General features: G+C 41.8%; 1 protein-coding gene across 2 annotated transcripts in view; it reads left to right on the top strand.

The window, feature by feature from the left end:
• stk11ip (serine/threonine kinase 11 interacting protein) overlaps positions 1 to 18,841 on the top strand; it is a 30,240-nt gene continuing 11,399 nt past the window's right edge. For both annotated transcript variants that reach the window (XM_028571802.1, XM_028571801.1), the window contains exons 1-20: positions 1 to 197; positions 459 to 526; positions 1,327 to 1,529; positions 3,477 to 3,551; positions 3,688 to 3,783; positions 3,891 to 3,998; positions 4,093 to 4,164; positions 4,248 to 4,377; positions 4,835 to 4,938; positions 5,042 to 5,131; positions 5,568 to 5,609; positions 6,518 to 6,685; positions 6,888 to 6,969; positions 7,614 to 8,120; positions 8,447 to 8,679; positions 8,927 to 9,037; positions 10,871 to 11,111; positions 14,147 to 14,295; positions 14,412 to 14,664; positions 17,836 to 17,945. In XM_028571802.1, coding sequence (XP_028427603.1) covers positions 460 to 526; positions 1,327 to 1,529; positions 3,477 to 3,551; positions 3,688 to 3,783; positions 3,891 to 3,998; positions 4,093 to 4,164; positions 4,248 to 4,377; positions 4,835 to 4,938; positions 5,042 to 5,131; positions 5,568 to 5,609; positions 6,518 to 6,685; positions 6,888 to 6,969; positions 7,614 to 8,120; positions 8,447 to 8,679; positions 8,927 to 9,037; positions 10,871 to 11,111; positions 14,147 to 14,295; positions 14,412 to 14,664; positions 17,836 to 17,945 — 2,841 coding nt within the window. In that variant the 5' untranslated portion in view covers positions 1 to 197; position 459. The remainder of the gene's footprint in view (positions 198 to 458; positions 527 to 1,326; positions 1,530 to 3,476; positions 3,552 to 3,687; positions 3,784 to 3,890; positions 3,999 to 4,092; positions 4,165 to 4,247; positions 4,378 to 4,834; positions 4,939 to 5,041; positions 5,132 to 5,567; positions 5,610 to 6,517; positions 6,686 to 6,887; positions 6,970 to 7,613; positions 8,121 to 8,446; positions 8,680 to 8,926; positions 9,038 to 10,870; positions 11,112 to 14,146; positions 14,296 to 14,411; positions 14,665 to 17,835; positions 17,946 to 18,841) is intronic.

Raw genomic sequence — 18,841 nt, 5'->3', positions numbered from 1 at the left:
CACCGTAGACGGTTTAGGCAAGTTGTCATGTGATGAAAATATGTCAACATCACCGTGCACTGTAGTGTATTATGAAACCAGCAAATTACTACTGAAACGTCGTTTTTATTCATGTATAAACATGAGCAAATTGTAGTACTGCTCTCTCGAAGTCAAATTTTATGTTAGCTATCCATTTTTTGGCTGTCACTGCACAGGTATGTCGTTTTTTTTAGCTATGCTACCAGGAAATTGCTTAACGTTAGCTAGCTAGTTCACATTAGCTGAGCTATTAACTGTGTTAAGTGCAGAGTGTTTGATGCTAATGTTGCTATAAATGCATTGACAGTTACACGAACTACAATGGCACGTTAAAACTGTTATATAACGGTTATGTATTAGCTGCTTAAGAGCGACAACGTACTTAATTTCTGTTCATATATTCGTGCTAACATCATGACTCGTTTGAAACGTTTCAGGATGGCTTCACCTCAGAGTGGCCAGTCCTCCCTTGTACACAGCTTGGCCACGCTCCTCCGAAATGATGGTATGTTAAAGTAAGATACACAGACTCTTAATATACCCCAATTAATAGCCAAATTGGGTTGGGGAGGGACAGACTTAATATACCCCAATATACCCCAATTAATAGCCAAATTGGGTATGGGTTTGGGAGACGTAACAACAGATTGGTGCTCTGTGTCAGTGGTAGTATTCACTCACACAGGCACTTTCTCTATATTAAATATGTCGCCGTGTCTTGCTTGGATCGTATTCAGAGATATATGATTAGATATGGATTTATAAGTATAATTGGTAGGTGGGTAAAATGAATACAGAGTGGGTTTGATGTTAATGTCTCCTTCATTTAGTTCAAAACAAAGTGACACTATTATTATTATAACAGTCTGACCGCACTTGTTTGCCAACTTGAACTGACATCTTGTCATCAAAATTGGACAGGGATAATATTTCAAAGGTATTTTTGCACAGTGGCTCTAGCCTTTTTTGTCAACTCAAATGTTTGCTTGTCTCGCAATATTTATTTTGAAAGTTTATTCTGAGGCATGCGCACATTGTTTATTTATCGTGTAGTTCATGTAACAAATTGAATTCCACCACACTGTGAACACAGAGAGTATTAGAGCCACATTGTTTGTCTGTGATCTTTTGTTTGTTTATTCCCTTTTCCTTTCCAACAATGTCATTTCCCTATGCACCTGTCCACCAGGTGTGAATTAGATGCTTAGTTTGATCTGGTAATTTAACATGAACACTTGTTATAATTTGCTGTGGATTGAAGTTGGATCCCTTAGATTAAAATGACTTGTCTCTCCCGACCTCTAGGCGACTTGGTGCTGGACGGCAGCAGCACTCTGACCTTGCCCGCGGCCAGCTTGCAGCAGCTCATCAGGCTGTTTGAACAGTATTTGTTGTCCAGGAGCCAGCAGCATGGGTTCCTTGCGCTGCCCTCCCACCCCGCCGACACTGCTTCCCTGCTACAGCTGCAGTTCCTGTTTGACGTCCTGCAGAAAACCATCTCCCTTAAAGTGAGCTGGGGCCCCTGAAATTGGTCTCCACGTGACCTATTTCTACCATTTAAAAAGTCTCAAATATATATGTCAGTTCTATGGGGAAAAGCCCTTACCCAAGTTTCCCAAGTGGACATTTTGTACATTTAAGCTGAAACCTTTTTTGCATGATTTCCTATGGGGCCGGGACCCCCAAAATGTGGTCAAGCGTTCTCACATGGAAAAAGCCTCTGTGTACACTACTGGTCAAAAGTTTTAGAACACCCCAATTTTTCCAGGTTTTTATTGAAATTCATGCAGTTCAATGTCTTATTGTACTCTGAAATGAAAGAATAGAACAAAAAGAGAAATCATGGAAGCAATTTTATAAACCAAAATTTATTCAAAATTTTTGACTCATCAAAGTAGCCCCCTTTGGCAGATACAGCTGACAGTTCAGAACAGCTGAACACGTTCAAGGCATTGTTTCTACAATGGAAATCAAATATTCTTCAGAAAGTTCTTCCCAGCTCTGTTGCAGAAGTTCCCATAAATGTGTGGCACTTGTAGGTTGCTTTGCTTTCACTTTTCTGTCCAGTTCATCCCAAACCAGCTCAATGGGGTTGACTGTGCTGTCCACTACCATCTTGTTCTTTTTTGCTAAGGTAGTTCTGCCATAGCTTGGACTTATGTTTTGGGGCATTATCTTGCTGTAGGATGAACTCCTGACCAACTAGGTGCATACCAGAGGGTACTGCATGGCGCTGCAAAATGCTGTGGTAGCCGTTTTGGTTCAGGGTGCCTTTCACTCTGTACGAATCACCGACCCTGGATCCAGCAAAACAGCCCCAGACCATCACGCTTCCTCCTCCATGTTTGACAGTCACACACTGAGGAACCATCCTTTCGCCTACTCGACTGTGTACAAAAATCCTGCGTGATGAACCGAAGATTTCAGTCCATAACACCTTCTTGCAGTCTTCAGTAGTCCATTGGCAGTGTTTCTTGGCCCAGGCAAGCCTCTTTTTCTTATTATGACGTCCCAGCAATGGCTTTCTTGCTGTAAATGGACCTGTCAAACCTGCAGCTCCAAGTCTTCTCTTTACAGCTGAAACTGAGACTTGCTTATTACGACCACTATTAAGCTGTGCTTGAAGCTGTTGTCCTGTGAGCCGCCTATCACGCAAGCTGTTGATTCTCAGAAACTTGTCTTCGGATTCTGTTGTGGCTTTGGGTCTGCCAGACCTCTTCCTGTCAGAGTTTCCCCCAGTTTCTAAGTGCCTTTTGATGGTGAAGAATACTGTACTCGCTGACACCTTGACTTTCTTCGCAATTTCTCTGTAGGAAAGACCAACATTCTTAAGTGTTATGATGGTCTGTCTCTCTTCCATTGTTAATTGCCTTTTTCCTGCCATTTCTATGGCAACACACTACTTTCTGCAGTACAATACTGTTCAAATAATGCTCATGAGGGTACGGTACCACAGTGTGTTCCAACAATACTTTTATACAAACAGAGGGGGTTGTAAGTAATCCAGACAAGTTGGAACACCTGTGGGAATTGGTAGCACCAACTTTCAAAGCTTGATCAACCTCCATTCCTGCAGAACAGCTTCACGTTGTTTACCCATTTCTTGTTCCCTGAAAAAGGCCTTTTTGTAAAATTCTGAAATGGTCATTATTTTTCAGTTTTGGGTAACCTTACTTTTTAAATTTCAATAAAAAACTAGAAAAATTGGGGTGTTCTAAAACTTTTGACCAGTAGTGTATATGAAAAGGCCTCTTCTCTTTCCTTATACTGTTAACTGTGTGACTGACAGCATTTGCATCCAATCATGGCTTAAACAAGACATTTATTTATTTTATAAACTTTCATGGGAGTCATCTTAAGTGTGTTTTTTTAGGACAGGAGTGATTCTTATGTTATACCTGCTGCTGGATTTCTTACTTATGACTTATGTTTTGTGTCTTGATTCTAAAACGCAGCTCATCAACCCATCGGGGGTGAGACTTCAGTCTGTGGTGAAAATCTTCCCATTCAAGTCTTTGAAGTGTCTGGAGGTAGAGTATGAACCATCACCCCAGTTTCTTTTTATATTGCATTCCCTGCTTCTTCCTCAATCTCCATCTCTCAAACCATTCCCTCTGTCTGCCGTGAAAACATTACATCTTTCTTTTTGTCTCTCTTCCTCACCAGCTGAAGAGAATCCCTCCACACTGTCTCGAGGGACTTAGAGGAATTTACTCCCAGTTAGAGGTCTTTACATGTTCAAAGAGCCTGAGCTCCCTGGAGGTACTCTCACTTTGCAGCACATTTGTCAGCAAGTGTCAAAGTGTCATGTCTGCCTAGTCAAAGCTAAAGTGATATATGTGTGTCTTCCTTTTTCTTTTTTTTTTTAGGAGCTGCTTTCCCTGTGTGGCGGTGACCTGAGCTCTGCCCTGCCTTGGCTGGAACTGCACACGCTCAACTTTAGCTACAACTCCATTGTTTGCCTTGACCAGTCACTAGTGAGAAAAATACGCACAGATGCATCATCACTGACTTATTTGCTGGTTGTTCTCTTCACCGGACTTTAACCTTCTCTTCTCTTCTCTTTCATAGAGTTTACTGAATGTCCTGAAGTTCTTAGATTTAAGCCATAACAAGATTCAGGAGTGCGCTGAATTTCTAAAGGTTTGTTTGATTATAATTTAACTTAATCTAAAACTTGTTCTGCTTCTGGCGATCTCTTATTTCCACGTTGTCTTTTTTTTCAGCCCTTGAGTGAACTGGAACACTTAAACCTGGGCTACAACTGCCTGCAGAGGGCGCCAACGCTGGGCATGAGTGCCAGGGCCAAACTCCTCACTCTTATCCTCAGGAACAATGAACTGGAGACTATTAACGGTAAAGTCAACCGATATAGATATAGCCACAGAGTTTCTCATCTTGTTCTTTAAACACAGACAATCAGTCCCTGGTCAGATCAGACAGAGTAGGTAGCCAATAAAATCACAGAGCTCAGAGAGGAGTGAGCCAATGAAACCTAAAAAAACATCTGGAAAAACAGGAAGCTGATCACTGTGCAGTGACCCCCCAACCTCCAGCTGTTTTGGTAGCTCTTCTGTTTATCTTGGACATTCGTTGTCATCACTCAGTCCAGCATTAGATCACCTTACACCTGCCTGTTTAATATGCCTGTTTGGATGAGAAAGGGGAATAGCATGATTATCAAATTATACATTTGAGCTGCAGGTTTTTTTTTATGTTGATGAATTTGTGTGCGTATGTTGTTTACACTGTATGTTCTTGACATTGTGTCAAAAAGAGTTTTCCTGCATTGCTGTGCTTTCTGATTAAGTAGGTGTGGAGCAGTTGTCTTCACTCCAGGAATTAGACCTGGCCTACAACCTCCTGTTGGAGCACTCCCAGCTGGCTCCTCTCTCCCTGCTGCACTGCCTCAACACAGTAAGAAAACACACGCGGAAGTATATTATTTGTGGACACATTTAACAAAATATGTGCTTCACATATACCCTATGTGAGACCAAAATGTAATATCTCCTTTTAGCTTAACCTGGAGGGCAACCCGCTGTACTTCCAGAAGACCCACCGCACCTGCACCGTCCGACATCTCTCCCCAAAGGCTGCGAACCTCAGAGTGAGTAATGACTCTAGCTAGACGTGTAGTCCATTTTCTTTTAAACTTGCAGAATGCTGAAGCGCCCTAAAAAAAAAAAATTGTCTTTGATATCAAGGCAGCAGCACAGTTTATAGTACAAGACCGCAGCTGAAAACAGAAGCAGATCACATTTTGTCCTGATCTAAAAAATAGAAATGAAAAAAAAAACACAAGTTGGTGAGGAACTGTTCAATTTCCAAAGTGCGCCGTGATCTGATAATCAGCTGTTCAGTTATAGCAGCTGTTTGCTCATCTTTGTATCAACAAAGACATACTGTATGTCTTGATTTATCTGAAAGCATAGCCTCTCTAAACATACAGAACAGCTCCAAAACAGCTTCCTGTCGACCAACTCAAAGGTGGTTCTGCATGATTCTTTCTTTTTACCACATCATTTTCTTTTGTTTCTTTCCAGCTCAAACTTGATGGTAACCCGCTGTCCTCATCTGAGTTGTCAGTAAGTTTCTCAATCTATAGTCAACCTCTCTTGAAAGTTAAGTGTGTTGTTTTCTTTCTGCAGAAATGTCTGGGTAAATAAATGTAATGGATGGTAAATTGTATGAGTAAATTATGTGCAGTTGCATTATAGTAAGGTATAATATACACTAATATATACATGCACAGTATGTTGCAGAAAGATATTGCAGTGATAATTAGGGCTGGGCAATATATCAATGTTATATCGATATCGCAATATGGGACTAGATATCGTCTTAGATTTTGGATATGGTAAGTGTTGTCTTTTCCTGGTTTTAAAGGCTGCATTACAGTAAAGTGATGTCATTTTTTCTGAACTTACCAGACTATTCAATCTGTGTGTATTATTTACCTTTACCCACTAAGTCACACGTGTCAAACTCAAGGCAAAATGTAGTAATGCAATACATTTTGGTTTTTTTTGGTTAAAGTTTTTTTTCAACATTTTTGACGCTCTTTCCAAACATCTTTGGCATTTTCTTCGTCATTTTGGTCGACCAAACTGCAAGTGAGAAGATTACATGAAACATGCAATACACAGTCAAAGATATTTGACTTTTCCAATGACATAAAAGCAATAAACTATACGTCTGGCCCTTGATGTGATTCTCATTTTCTAGGGAAGTTGAGTTTGACACCCCTGCACTAAAGTCATTAAATCATTTCTGGAGATTATTTATCAAAAATCTCTGACATTTTGTTAAAGCACTAATAGTCAACAATACAATATCGTCGCAATATCGACATCTAGGTATTTGGTCAAGAATATCGTGATATTTGATTTTCTCTATATCGCCCAGCCCTAGTGATAATACACATATGTATCATATCTTCTCTGTTGTTTTCTTCTGAATTCATAGTTTAATATTAGACCACTCTCTCCTGCAGGTTCTTCCAAAACCAGGCAGGCTGATCGTCCAGGTACAGACTGCACCTCCAGTTGCCATGCCAGCAGAACGGAGTAACCAGGACGTGTCTAGTGGTGCTGGGGAGCTTAGTGACAGCCAGTCAGTTGGAGAAGTGGCAGTCTCACACATTCGGAAGAAAAAATCCAGGGTAAGAAAGGCGCTTAAAGTGTTTAAACTGGTTATCTAGTCTTTCTCTGTGATGCAAAATATGTCCTAAGCAATAACTAAATCTTCTCCACGAGTCACTTCCATTTTAAAGGATTTGAACTCACAAATTGGTATTCTTTACCGATCTGTCTAAATGCTGTGCCACATTTATTTATTTACTTTAAAACCATTTTGTGTTTCAGAGTAAGGTGAAAGTGCGGAGGGCCAGTATATCCGAGCCCAGCGATACAGACTACGAGCCCAGACTGCTTTCCTCCTCACAGAGTGAGTTTCGAGAGCACCCCGTCTCCCCGGCTTTTATTTTATCCAGGTTTTTCCACTTGTGTAATGTTGCTGGCTAAGATCAAAGCTTATTCAGCGGCTGTCTAAATATCTAAACCATACTTACAGAATTGTATAGAAAAATGTGTCCATTTGTCTCTGTAGTTGTTTACATCACAAGTTATGCCACTTTATATCATATTTAGATTTTTCGGGATTGGTGCATGCGCTTGAGAAAACGAAAAAATAGTTGATCCTCTACCCATCTTTGGCCATTTTTTGCAATTTTTGTCCAGAAATTAGGGTCAATATGTTGTCAAATGTCAAAAATAGCCATTCCATTAAATTCCTGGGGTCAGAATTGTATGGGAAAATGTGTTAATTTGTCTCTGTATTGATTGTTGTTTACTTCAAATATTATGCCACTTTCTATATCATTTTTTGATTTTTTGGGTTCCGGTCGGGTGCAGCAAAGGGTTAAAAATAAAGCCTTTGGGACATTATTTCAGCTTGATACCTGGCAGATTCTGAAAATAGACACTTTAAGGAATTTAAAAAAATCAGGTGGCATAAAAAAAAGCCGGGGGGTGCGCATGGACCCCTGTTTCCATCTAGACTATACATGTTTAATGTTTTTCCTCCACCAGGCATCGTCCTCCCCCACCAGCAGGAGATTGAGCGCATGTCCAGCTTCAGAGACCAGCTGGGCGAGGATTGGCTGAGATACCAGCATCATCTAGATGATTCCTCCTCTACCATCACCGCCGCTGTCAACACCAACCCGCCGCCTCCTCACCGCCAACCCTCCCCCCTCCCCAACGGTCTTAACGCCACCGCATGTCCATCCACCAGCCCTGGGCGGCAGGCGGCTCCACCGTCCCTGGACGTCCCAGAGGTCCTCCCCGCATCGTTGCCCTCGTCCGAGTCCGAGCCAGGATTAGAGACATCCGGGGATGCAGACCTGGAGATGGAATCTACCCTACAGTGGCCCGGTCGGAGCTCACGGTCCACCTTGGAGGACAGCGTGGTGGACGGCGTGGTGGCGAGTCGAGGAGTGGCGATCTTACTAGGAGCGAGTCTCGAGTCCCGGGGTTTGGCTAGAGGGGAGAGCGGAGACACCAAGGAGGAAGAAGAGGAGGAGGAGGATCTGGGAGGTAGGGTATCAGTAGCATAAAAATATTCTGTATAACCGACAACGATTTATTTAGGTGGATTGCTCCGGCGCCGCCAGTAGATCCGCCGGATGTCCCTTCCCCCGCCTGGCGCTTAGCGACGCTCAAGGCGATTCTGATTTGGTTTAAAGAAATGCCAATTAACCAGAGCACGTTTTTCACAGCTTCACAATGCGAGACTACTCCCATATCAACCTACTTACAGTATTGTTTCATTAGAATATACCTTGCAACCCTTCTAAAAAAAAAAAAAGCACAAGGTTTTTAAGCTTCTCCTGATCTCCTCTCTTCTTCTTTTTTTTTGTTAGTGGACTTGTGTCACCCCTTACTTGTGGGTGTCTTATCTGACAAAGAGGAAGAAGATGGCGAAAGCCAGGGGGAGAGGAGGATGCGGAGAAGGAGGAGAAGGGAAGAGGTGTTCCTGCGCATCAAACAGGGCCTGGCGCTCGAGGTGGACATGCAGAGTGGGCAGGAGAGATGCCGCCTGGAGCTACGCAGCCTGGTTGGGGTGGAGACCACAGAGGCTGCCTGGACCCGATGGGTGAGAGGAGAACGGGAGGGATAATGAAAGAGGTGGAACAATGGGAAATGACTTGGTGGTGTTCTGAGATTTAAGAGATGTCTTTTTAATCTCCCACTATTTGAATGAATGATACTACAATGAGTTCCCTCCTCAGTGTATTGCTTAGGTTGCATAATAAACTTTGCAAAATAAACTTTGTATATTGTGATATAGATTTCAACCATATCGCTAAAGTTTCAAAAAGTTGTAAATTTCTTCCTCCCAGGAGACAGAAGAGATGCTTCCGGCTGTGGAGCTTCAGTTCGAATACATAAGCTGGGAGAAGAGGAGGAGACGCTACGTCATGCTAGATGATGAGCCGCAGAAGGCATTGCAGGTTAATAACACACAAAGTGAAATTCACACACACACACACACACACACACACACACACACACACACACACACACACACACACACACAGTTGAGTCCTTTTTGATTCCATTTTTTCTTAAAGGTACACTGTGTAGGAATTTCTCCCTTCTAGCAGTGAAATTGTATTTTGCATTCAAACCAATAGTGCTCTCTAGCGCCTCGCTTTTTTGGCGAAGAGGATTCCTTCTCCTGTGGCTCGGCATAAGTACGATCCTCCCTTATGAACTAAAGTGCAGCGCAGGCTTTCAAATTTGCCGGGGCGGTGACAAGGGCCTCTCACTGATCTCCTTCTCTGTTTCAGCTGGTTTCAGTCTGACAGGTAGGCTATTGCTTTATGTCCCTCTCAGTAGGGCTGGGCAATATATCGATATTATATCAATATCGTGATATGAGACTGGATGTCGTCTTAGATTTGGGATATCGTAATATCGTGATGTGACAGATGGTGTTATCTGTCCCTGGTTTTAATGGCTGGATTACAGGAAAGTGATGTAATTTTTTGAATTTACCAGACTGGTCGAGATTTTCTATTATTTGCCTGTACCCACTTTGTTTTTATAGACACATTAATGATGATTATTTATCAAAAATCTCACTGTGTAAATATTTTTTTTTAAAGCACCAACTGTCAACCCTACAATATCGTCGCAATATCGATATTAAGGTATTTGGTCAACAATATCATGATATTAGATTTTTTTCTATATCGCCCAGCTCTACCTCTCAGCAATTATAGTTTTTCAAAATGACAGAACGACATGGAAGACTCTTTGGACTTGCCCGTCCAATGTAAATACAGATAAGAAATTCTTCGCTTACAAGGATGAGTCAGATCATTGGCAGAGGTCATTTTACACCAATGAGGACATATTTATAAATGAAGACATTGATTTTAGCTAATAAAATACTTAAAACACTACACAGTGTACCTTTTTAGAGATATTGGACAACTTGTATCTTGTAAGATGGCACACTCCTGCAAAAGAGGGAGACACTAAACCCAGAGATGTTAATCTACACACCCACATGCACAATGTGCACCATGTACATACAAGGTACAAACTGTACAATGAAGCAATGCACATGCTCGTAAATGAGGAAAAACACCCACTCACTGACTTCTGGGACCAGCCTGGTCATGCTCACAGGCTGCCCTCCACTCAAACCCTGTTACCTTTGTTTTCGTTGGTGACGTCAGCATCCAGCGGCACACTCTGTACCATGTTTACTACTTTGTTTATGACTTTTGTCCTCTCACATTGTGCAAAATCAAATCTGCGCCAGGAGTTATTTTAACACAAAAGGCCGATACCAATTCCGGTACTTCAGATTTGTGGTGAGGCGGTCAGGGACATTTTTGGATTGTGTTTTATAAACAGACACATAGCTGAAGTGAAAAATATAAAATCCCCCAACAAACACCTTCGGCTTTACCATGGCTGCTCATGGCAGAACAGAAACACACATGGTGTCCTACAGTACCAGATCAGTTCCTCAAATTATCCTTGAGCTCTAGTTTTGCATCTTCAAGAAGCTCCATGTAGCTTACTGTGCATTTTGTACTTGCCACACAGATTCTTTTTTTCATGACAAAAATATCAATAAGCTGGCCTATAAGACAGCTCTTGGCAGCCAAAAAGTCTTCTTTGGCCAACTTTTCTCTACTGACAAATGCGTTCTCCGCACTGACGTTTGTCGACTGGTGGCTCGGTTCTGTTGGTAATAAATTGACTGTTTCTATTGCTCAGGGTGTCAACAAACTGCTGTAAAAAAAACATGACTGTTTGCTTACTAGGCTCTGACTGAAGTGCTGACAAGTGTGGCGGAGGAAAACCAGCAACGTGACTCTGTGCTCCGGCCCAGCTGTGTTCGCCTGCAGTGCCTTCGCTGCAGGTCAGAGTTCACGCTGAAGGGAGAAGGGAGTGAGGAGGAGGAGGCCAGGGGGAGAGAGAAGAGGAGAGGGGCTGCCATGCTACCAGAGGGTGCGGAAGAACAGGATCAGGAGGCGTTTGCCGAGTTTGATGATGACAGCAAAGGTGAGAGTGATCATAGACAATTTTACAGTAGCCTTGAAGCAAATATTGCTCTGTTTTCTTTTTTAAATGCTTGCGTTGTTGTTGCCAAAACAATGTCTCTTTTCATTTAAATTTAGTTGAAGTTGCCTGCAATTTCCTTTTTTCTTTGATTTTAATATTGTGTATTTTGTTGACCTTTTAATCAGCACAAAAACTGCAAATGTTCTAATATGATGTTTTGATGAAGATGTTTAAGGCACCCTCCCAATTAAAATGCTTACAAAGTTAGCATGCAAAGAGGAACAAAGCAACAAAAAGCAAATGCAAGACAAACTCAACACAGGAAAAACAATTACTTTAGAGTGTAGCAGGGATGTTAAAAAAAAGGTGTTAAAAAAAATCAGTTGTCACTGACCAGATGTTAAAAGGCATCTTGAAATAGAATAAAAATAAAAATATCTGCAGGGTCTTAAAAAGTCTGTTTCAAATTTAGGCCTTAGAAAGTCTTACATTTGCTGAAGTATTGTGTTCTAGCTCTTACATCATTTTAAACAGGTCTTAATTTCCCTACGTCCATGTAACGCTACCTCTAATGCTCATTGAAATGCTTTGAAATGTTGTTGTGTTTTGATTCCGTGGCGTTGTAGTCCTTCTTTTTTTCTTTTTACTAGTCCAAATATATTTCTCTGCATTAAGACTACAAATGAGACCTACATGCTACTTCTATTGCAGCTAATCCGCTTTCGTGTTATTGGTTCAAGTCTCTTTCAGATTGTACCAATGACATAAAACTGATTTCATTCTACAGCTATGGGGAAGTACAAGTTTAGACTTTGCTTGAAAAAATGTCATTTAGGGGCTTGGTTGAAGCCAGTTGCTAACAATGTATTTGAACGGCCATCAGCCAGTTCTGCCAAGCATTGGGCAGCTCCAACCCCGGTCCCAGCACTACCTCCACAATACACACTACACACACTGCCACACACCAAAAGGGACCTCCGTGTCACTTCTGGATCAGAGCCAACACTAAGAGCAGAGGTGCTCTTGGTCCTCCACATGGTGGCTAGACACCAGTCCTATAGTCTGTATCCTCGACGTTCCACTTCGGGGATTGCTCCGTTGCCGACGGATATTCCGCCAGATTTCACTCGTTTAGGCCTGATATCCGTTGCCTTGGGTTTCCTTTGTGTTGGCGTTTTAAACTTTTAAACTTTAAACTTTTAAACGGTCGATTTATGAGGTCCATGGTTGACCTTTTCTCAGATCCCTGCAGGGTAAATCCAGACAGCTAGCTAGACTATCTGTCCAATCTGAGTTTTCTGTTGCACGACTAAAACAACTTTTGAACGTACACACGTTCCACCAAAACAAGTTCCTTCCCGACGCTATTTAGCAGAGGCGCCGTTGCTCCGGACGGCGCTTAGCACCGCCCAAGACGATTGTGATTGGTTTAAAGAATTGCTAATAAACCAGAGCGCGTTGTTCTCCCATCACAGAATGCTGTGTGGACTCGCCAGACCCTCCTCCGCAGCGCTGTGGAGGAAGGTCTGGAAATGCGAGACTACCAGTCCTGTAATGCGAATGAGGAAATCGGGTAACTGTTCCAGACGATGTTTCCAGACTCTGATGTCTGATATATTTTTTTTGTGTGTTTTTTTGTGTTTTTAAAAAAATTAATTATGTCATGATATAGGTCTTAAATTTCATTCATAATGATCTTGAAAAGTCTTAAATTTGACTTGGTGAAACATGCAGAAACCCTGTTTAAACACTGCTCATAGGTGAAGAAATTTCTGAAGCAACGTGATGTTTGGCTTTAGTTTATACCTGAATCTGTCATCCTTAGATGTCAAATAATCCCACACACACACACACACACACACACAGCAGCCAGAAAAGCCTTTTTCTGATTCATCCCTCACACGTGAGTCACACAGTCTCTGTTGAGTCATGCTCAGCCTCGCAGACCAAACCCGAAAATTTCCTTCCACTAAAATCAGTGCTTTCACACGTCAGGGTCAGCTGGGTGTGTTGTTAAAAATTGGAGAGAAGACAGAAAAGACACTAAAGAAGGTCACACATTGTCACATTAATGCAAAAAAAAAAGAAAAGAAATGTTTCATCATCAATTGACGTCAAATCACGTCATGACTACTCCTCAGTTATCAGGCTCCTATTGGTAGTCTGCACAGGGCTGCATATTTTCCCAAAACAAACTTTTGGCTTCAGATGGCCGCGAGTGAAGCATCCCAGGAGTTATCTCCTCTCTTTCATTTCCAAGCGGGCCGCTCTGCTGACTTCCCACCTCCTATAGTTAGCAGCAGATAGATAATACCCTTTGCTGCAGCAGACACCTCCCAGTGTTTCAACCAAACCCTAGCATTAAGACCCTGCTCCGGCATGCACAGACTGCGCACAGGCTTTGTTCGACAGATGTTTTGGGGATTTCGTGGCTCCGTGGTCCTTTTGTTAGCATTAGTGTTGGCGTTTCAGGCAATAAAAACCTTTTTCATTTGCACGTGTCGGAACTTAGGCATTTGTTTGCCTGTGGGGAACAGATATACATGCAGATACAAAGCAAAGCGTGTCTCCTCTCCTTCATATGAAACTTGTTTGGTATGAAGGCGTGCACATTTTTCTGTCTATTTTCTTGCATCATAAGTAATTTGGTTGTCAGAATCATTCACTGTCATGTCCTTGAGTAGCGATCAACACAGACGATATAGTTCAAAAATGCAACCCTTGTGTTTTTCATTTAGTTTCACACAGTATAGTAATAACATTTACATTACATGTAGCTTTTATTCAAAGCTACTTACCTTTGCTATATATGTCAGAGGCCGCACGCCTCTGGAGCAACTAGGGGTTAAGTGTCTTGCTCAGGGACACGTTGGTTGATGTATCGCAGTGGGAATTGAATTGAATTTTTTATGAAAATATTTGCTGTCTGCATTCATACCATGGATGGAAAAAAACTTAAACTAGACAGACCACACTGTTTCAGGTTTAGTCATCGCAATAACCATTGCTTTATTTTTTCCTCTTTTTCTTTTTAGGAAACCGTAACATTTGTCCAGAATGTGGTAGCGATCATGTGGTCCAGCTGGCTGGCCAATCAACTCCCTACAGCAGTACGCCCATCAAGCGCTCACCAAGGCCGGAGAGTGGGGACAATCATCTCGATATAAACCAGAGTGCAAATAAGGTCTTTCAGAGCAGTAAAACACGTTCTCCTCCGTCTGTTTTCTCTTTTGCTGTAATTTAATTCCAAAAATGTTCAACCAGAAACTAATTTCAATGTTTTCATCTTTATCACAACAGGATGATTACACATATGGCAGTGTTAGCAGTAGTCCTGTCCTCGGAGCTGCCACCACTACAGAAGACCCCGCCTTCGTCACTGCCCAGGGAAGCTCCTTCTTCATCGGGGATGGTCAGGGTGATACGTCCAGTCTCTCCTACAAATCAGAGTGCCAAAGTAAAGAGGATCTGGCTGGGAGCTACCATTACATTGCTACCGGTGCCACACCACCTGAAGTCAAAGCCCAACCTGCAGGAAGATCCGCCCACAATGGTGGGTTGTTTTTTTTCACTTTTTTTTTTTTTTCTTTCTTCTTTCAAGTTTCCTTAAAAAACTGGCGGGCCAGAGGCGAGCTCAACAGATTTAATCTACCAGTTAGCTCCGCTGGTAGATAAGCGTATGGGGCTCTGTATACATCACCCTGTGTATTGTTGTGATTGGTTGTAGTGTTATCCAATTGCGTGCAGTGAGATTTTCAAACTTGGTGCCCCCCTCGAGTTGGGCCATTTTCATTTCTCAATACAAGACCCTTAATCTTTCAGATTTGGGTCTGGATTTCCAGGCTAAAAAAGAGCCAGTATAAGGTGTTAAATGGAATACATTTAATTTACAAAATTCTTAAATATTTAACATAATTTTGGTTAATCTATTCGTCCATTTCCTGCCACTTATCTGGGTCCAGGTCAGATTAATTTGATTAATTCTATTTTTGGCAGTACAGACAAAAGTTGTATAATTGGTAATAATTCAAGGCTATATCGTCCCTACAGGTTTTCCATCCATCATACTTTAATATTTTGACTAGTAAGATTGTGAATCAGGTAATAAATTGCATTCAATGTGTCTGCAACTCACTTTTAATTTTTTTAACTAAGCGATAAGTACAGTGGCTCAGAACTGGTGTAGTCTCAGGGTCCAAATTGTCCCATACTGCGATCATACAGTGATAACTGCTGTGCTGCTCTTCAATTTTTAAGGTCCCATGGCATGAAAATTTCACTTTATGAGGTTTTTTTAACATTAATATGAGTTCCCCCAGCCTGTCTGTGGTCCCCCAGTGGCTAGAAATGGCGATAGGTGTAAACCGAGCCCTGGGTATCCTGCTCTGCCTGCTCAGATGGGCTGATCTGGAATCTTCTCCTTATGAGGTCATAAGGAGCAAGGTTACCTCCCCTTTCTCTGCTTTGCCCGCCCAGAGAATTTGGCCAACCCATGAGAGAGAGACATCATGGCTTTCAAACGAGAAAAGTGGCAGTTGGTCAAGGCACCCCCATCCTCCACCTTGCCCCCCCCCTCCTCAATAGCTACAGACAGAAATGGCACATAGTAAGGAAAGCTCATTGTGGGACTGGCTCTAGTGGCTGTAATTCTGCACCAAGGCTGAATTTCAGGAAATAGACTTCAGATACAGTATTAGGGGACCACTAAGGTCTATATAAAAGCATCCAAAGAGCACCATGTCATGGGACCTTTAACTCACAAAATGAAAACAGCAAACATTAAAAGCATTGCAGTAGAAGTTATAACTTACTCAGGCCAATTAAACTATTTTAGTGCGTAATATGTGAAGAGGCCTTAAAAGTATACTGTGTAGTGTTTTAAGTATTTTATTAGCTAAAATCAATGTCTTCATTCATAAATATGTCCTCATTGGTGTAAAATGACCTCTGCCAATGATCTGACTTATCGAAGAATTTCTTAACTGTATTTACATTGGACGGGCAAGTCCAAGGAGGCTTCCATGTCGTTCTGTCATTTTGAAAAACTATAATCGCTGAGAGGGACATGAAACCAGCTGAAACGGAGAAGGAAATCAGTGAGAGGCGCTTGTCTTATGCCAAGCCACAGGAGAAAGAATCCTCGTCGCCAAAAAAGCGAAAATTGGAAAATAAAAGCACTACTCTGGAAATGTGTTACATTTGAAGTAATGTTTTTATGACAAAGCTGAGCCACTTAAGGGCCAACCAGGTGGAACCATTTTTTAACCGCACCCCACCAATTGGGAACCACTGATTTGATGTATGAAAATGTCAAAACAATAGCGGGAAAAATCACCAAAACACATTTTTAAAGCTGGGACAAACTGAAACAGTTTATGGATTTTACTTTTTTTTTTACATCCAAAATAACATTGTGATGTTGGCAGGACTACGTATTGGAGGAAAGCCAACAGTAAAATATAAATACTATTTTATTACTTGATTTGGATTCTGTAGTTCATATGGTCATTGTAAAACACATAAACTGTGGCATGCGGTATAAACTGTTTACGTCAGCTTCATTGCCTCTTCCTAGAGATATATTTAAATCTTAATTGAAAGTGAACAGAAATGGGAACTTTTGTATCCCGTGGATATTGTGTGGTGCAGAAATCCTTCGAGGAGCTCTGTATCTCTGTGACAGCATCCAATTTCCTCCACATCTGTCTGCCATTTTAGGATGAACCACATGGTAACTGTGCAACAAGACGGATTGGAATCATTACTGGAAGTGATGGGAGAGGAATCAAAGCCTGAGAGAGGGAGGGCTGCGTCGTAATGATAGCATTCTGTGTCTTCTTTGTTGTTGTAATACTGTAGTTGCGATGCCAATGGCATGTTATCTGTCCTTCTCTAACCACAGTACTGGAGACACTGTACTCATCCTAAAACACTGACTGACACTGAATATAGTAACCTTTTCTGGTGACACAGTGGACCCATTGTTGTGGAGCAGAGGCCATAATTTTCTTTCTTTCTGAAGAAGCGCTTTGTGTGTGCGTGTGTGTGTGTGTGTGTGTGTGTGTGTGTGTGTGTGTGTGTGTGTGTGTGTGTGTGTGTGTGTGTGTGTGTGTGTGTGTGTGTGTGTGTGTGTGTGTGTGTGTGTGTGTGTGTGTGTGTGTGTGTGTGTGTACATGTGTGTGTACATGTGTGTGTACATGTGTGTGTACATGTGTGTGTGTGTACATGTACGTACAAATCTTTAATCTGATCTCTGTTTGCACTCTCTCTTCAAATGAAAGCCATTGGGTTTGTTTTGGCCTCTGCAGGTCAGTGCCCTGTCATTTTTGATTCGCTGTAACCATTCATCAATGTTCAAATAACCTCCATTGCTGTACATTGGTAAATTTATTGCTCTTAAATGCCTTTTCTGCGTGAGGGCTGTTGGCTATCGCTACAGTTGGCTGCAGTAAAATTGGCCGACGGCTTTATAAAAGCCAAGAAATACGTAAGCTGCCAGGAAACTGGCTTAACTATTAGTGCAAGATATCATTTTGGGGGAATAAATAAAGAAGGCAAAAAGGTGAATTCATTTTGAGTGAGTTTAGTTTTTTTTATAAATTGTACTCTATTGTCCTTCATTTAGTGCTGAAAAATGCAAGCATTAATAAAGATGGAACTGCTGACTGCTCTCAAACACCGTCGTTGTGTTAGACCAACAATGTTGATGTTGATGTCTCTGTAGATGAGTTGGACCTACTGTCTGAGGACTACGAGGCGGTGGACCATCGGCTGCAGCTTTTCCTGGATGTGGACGTCTTCGAGGAGGAGGAAGAGCTTCACTCTTTCCTCAAAGTATGTAAGCCGCTGAAAACTTTTTTTAAATTCTAATCTCGGGCAAGAAATAGTCAGGCACATAACCCCCGTGAAACCAAAAATTGTCCTTTTTAGCTCTACAGTTTTTGTACGGATTAAACAAACAAGATGTAATTATTAGTTTGCTATGGATGTGCTGTTGCCTTCGGACAGAGCCAGGCTAGCTCCCCCTGTTTCCACTCTTTATGCTAAGCTAACCAGCTTGTTGACTGTAGCCTTATATTTAACGGACTGACATGAAAGACACTCAAAGCTCCTGTCTGTTTGTTTGTGCGTGTGTTGTTGGATCAGGTTTGATTGACAGTGCTGGCGCCATAACCCCAATAACTGTCATCACATTTTGTTTTACTCCATGGCTCAAAATAAGAAGCAGATTGAGAAAATGGATGTCTTTTAGGGCCTTTAAATCTTTAATAGAGCTAATATTAAGGCTAGAAACAGTATTATTGCCAGACTCTGCTGTGTTAGCAGAATTTTTCCAGTGATGGTGGTCTGTGACCGATTGCTCAAATGTAGCAATATAACGTTTTTATGTTGCTGTTATTGTTTCTTTTGTGATTGCGGTTTTTAAGAAGTCCTCTAACACATTTGATGATGGCTAAAAAGATTCCAGCTAAATGTGTGGCGACAGCTTTAAGACCTGCAACGCTAAAGTCGGCCAAGATGAATGCAGTCAGTAAATCTCCCACAGTCCTCTTCCTCTTTGTGGCTTTTTTTTTTTTTTTAAGAGTTTTGTGCTCCCCCTGCTGTCCCTCAGCGTTCTCTGAGACCTCTTTAATATGTATTGCATCCTGGGAGCTCTTGAAATTGCTATTGCTTTTCTCTGTCAGACACCTGGACATGGAGCAAAGAGCGGAACAGGACCAAGCAAACCA

This window comes from Perca flavescens, chromosome 24 (assembly GCF_004354835.1).
Source record: "Perca flavescens isolate YP-PL-M2 chromosome 24, PFLA_1.0, whole genome shotgun sequence".
NCBI lineage: Eukaryota > Metazoa > Chordata > Actinopteri > Perciformes > Percidae > Perca > Perca flavescens.
The sequence above is the reverse complement of the archived record's forward strand: the minus strand, read 5'-3'. Positions and strand labels throughout refer to the sequence as shown.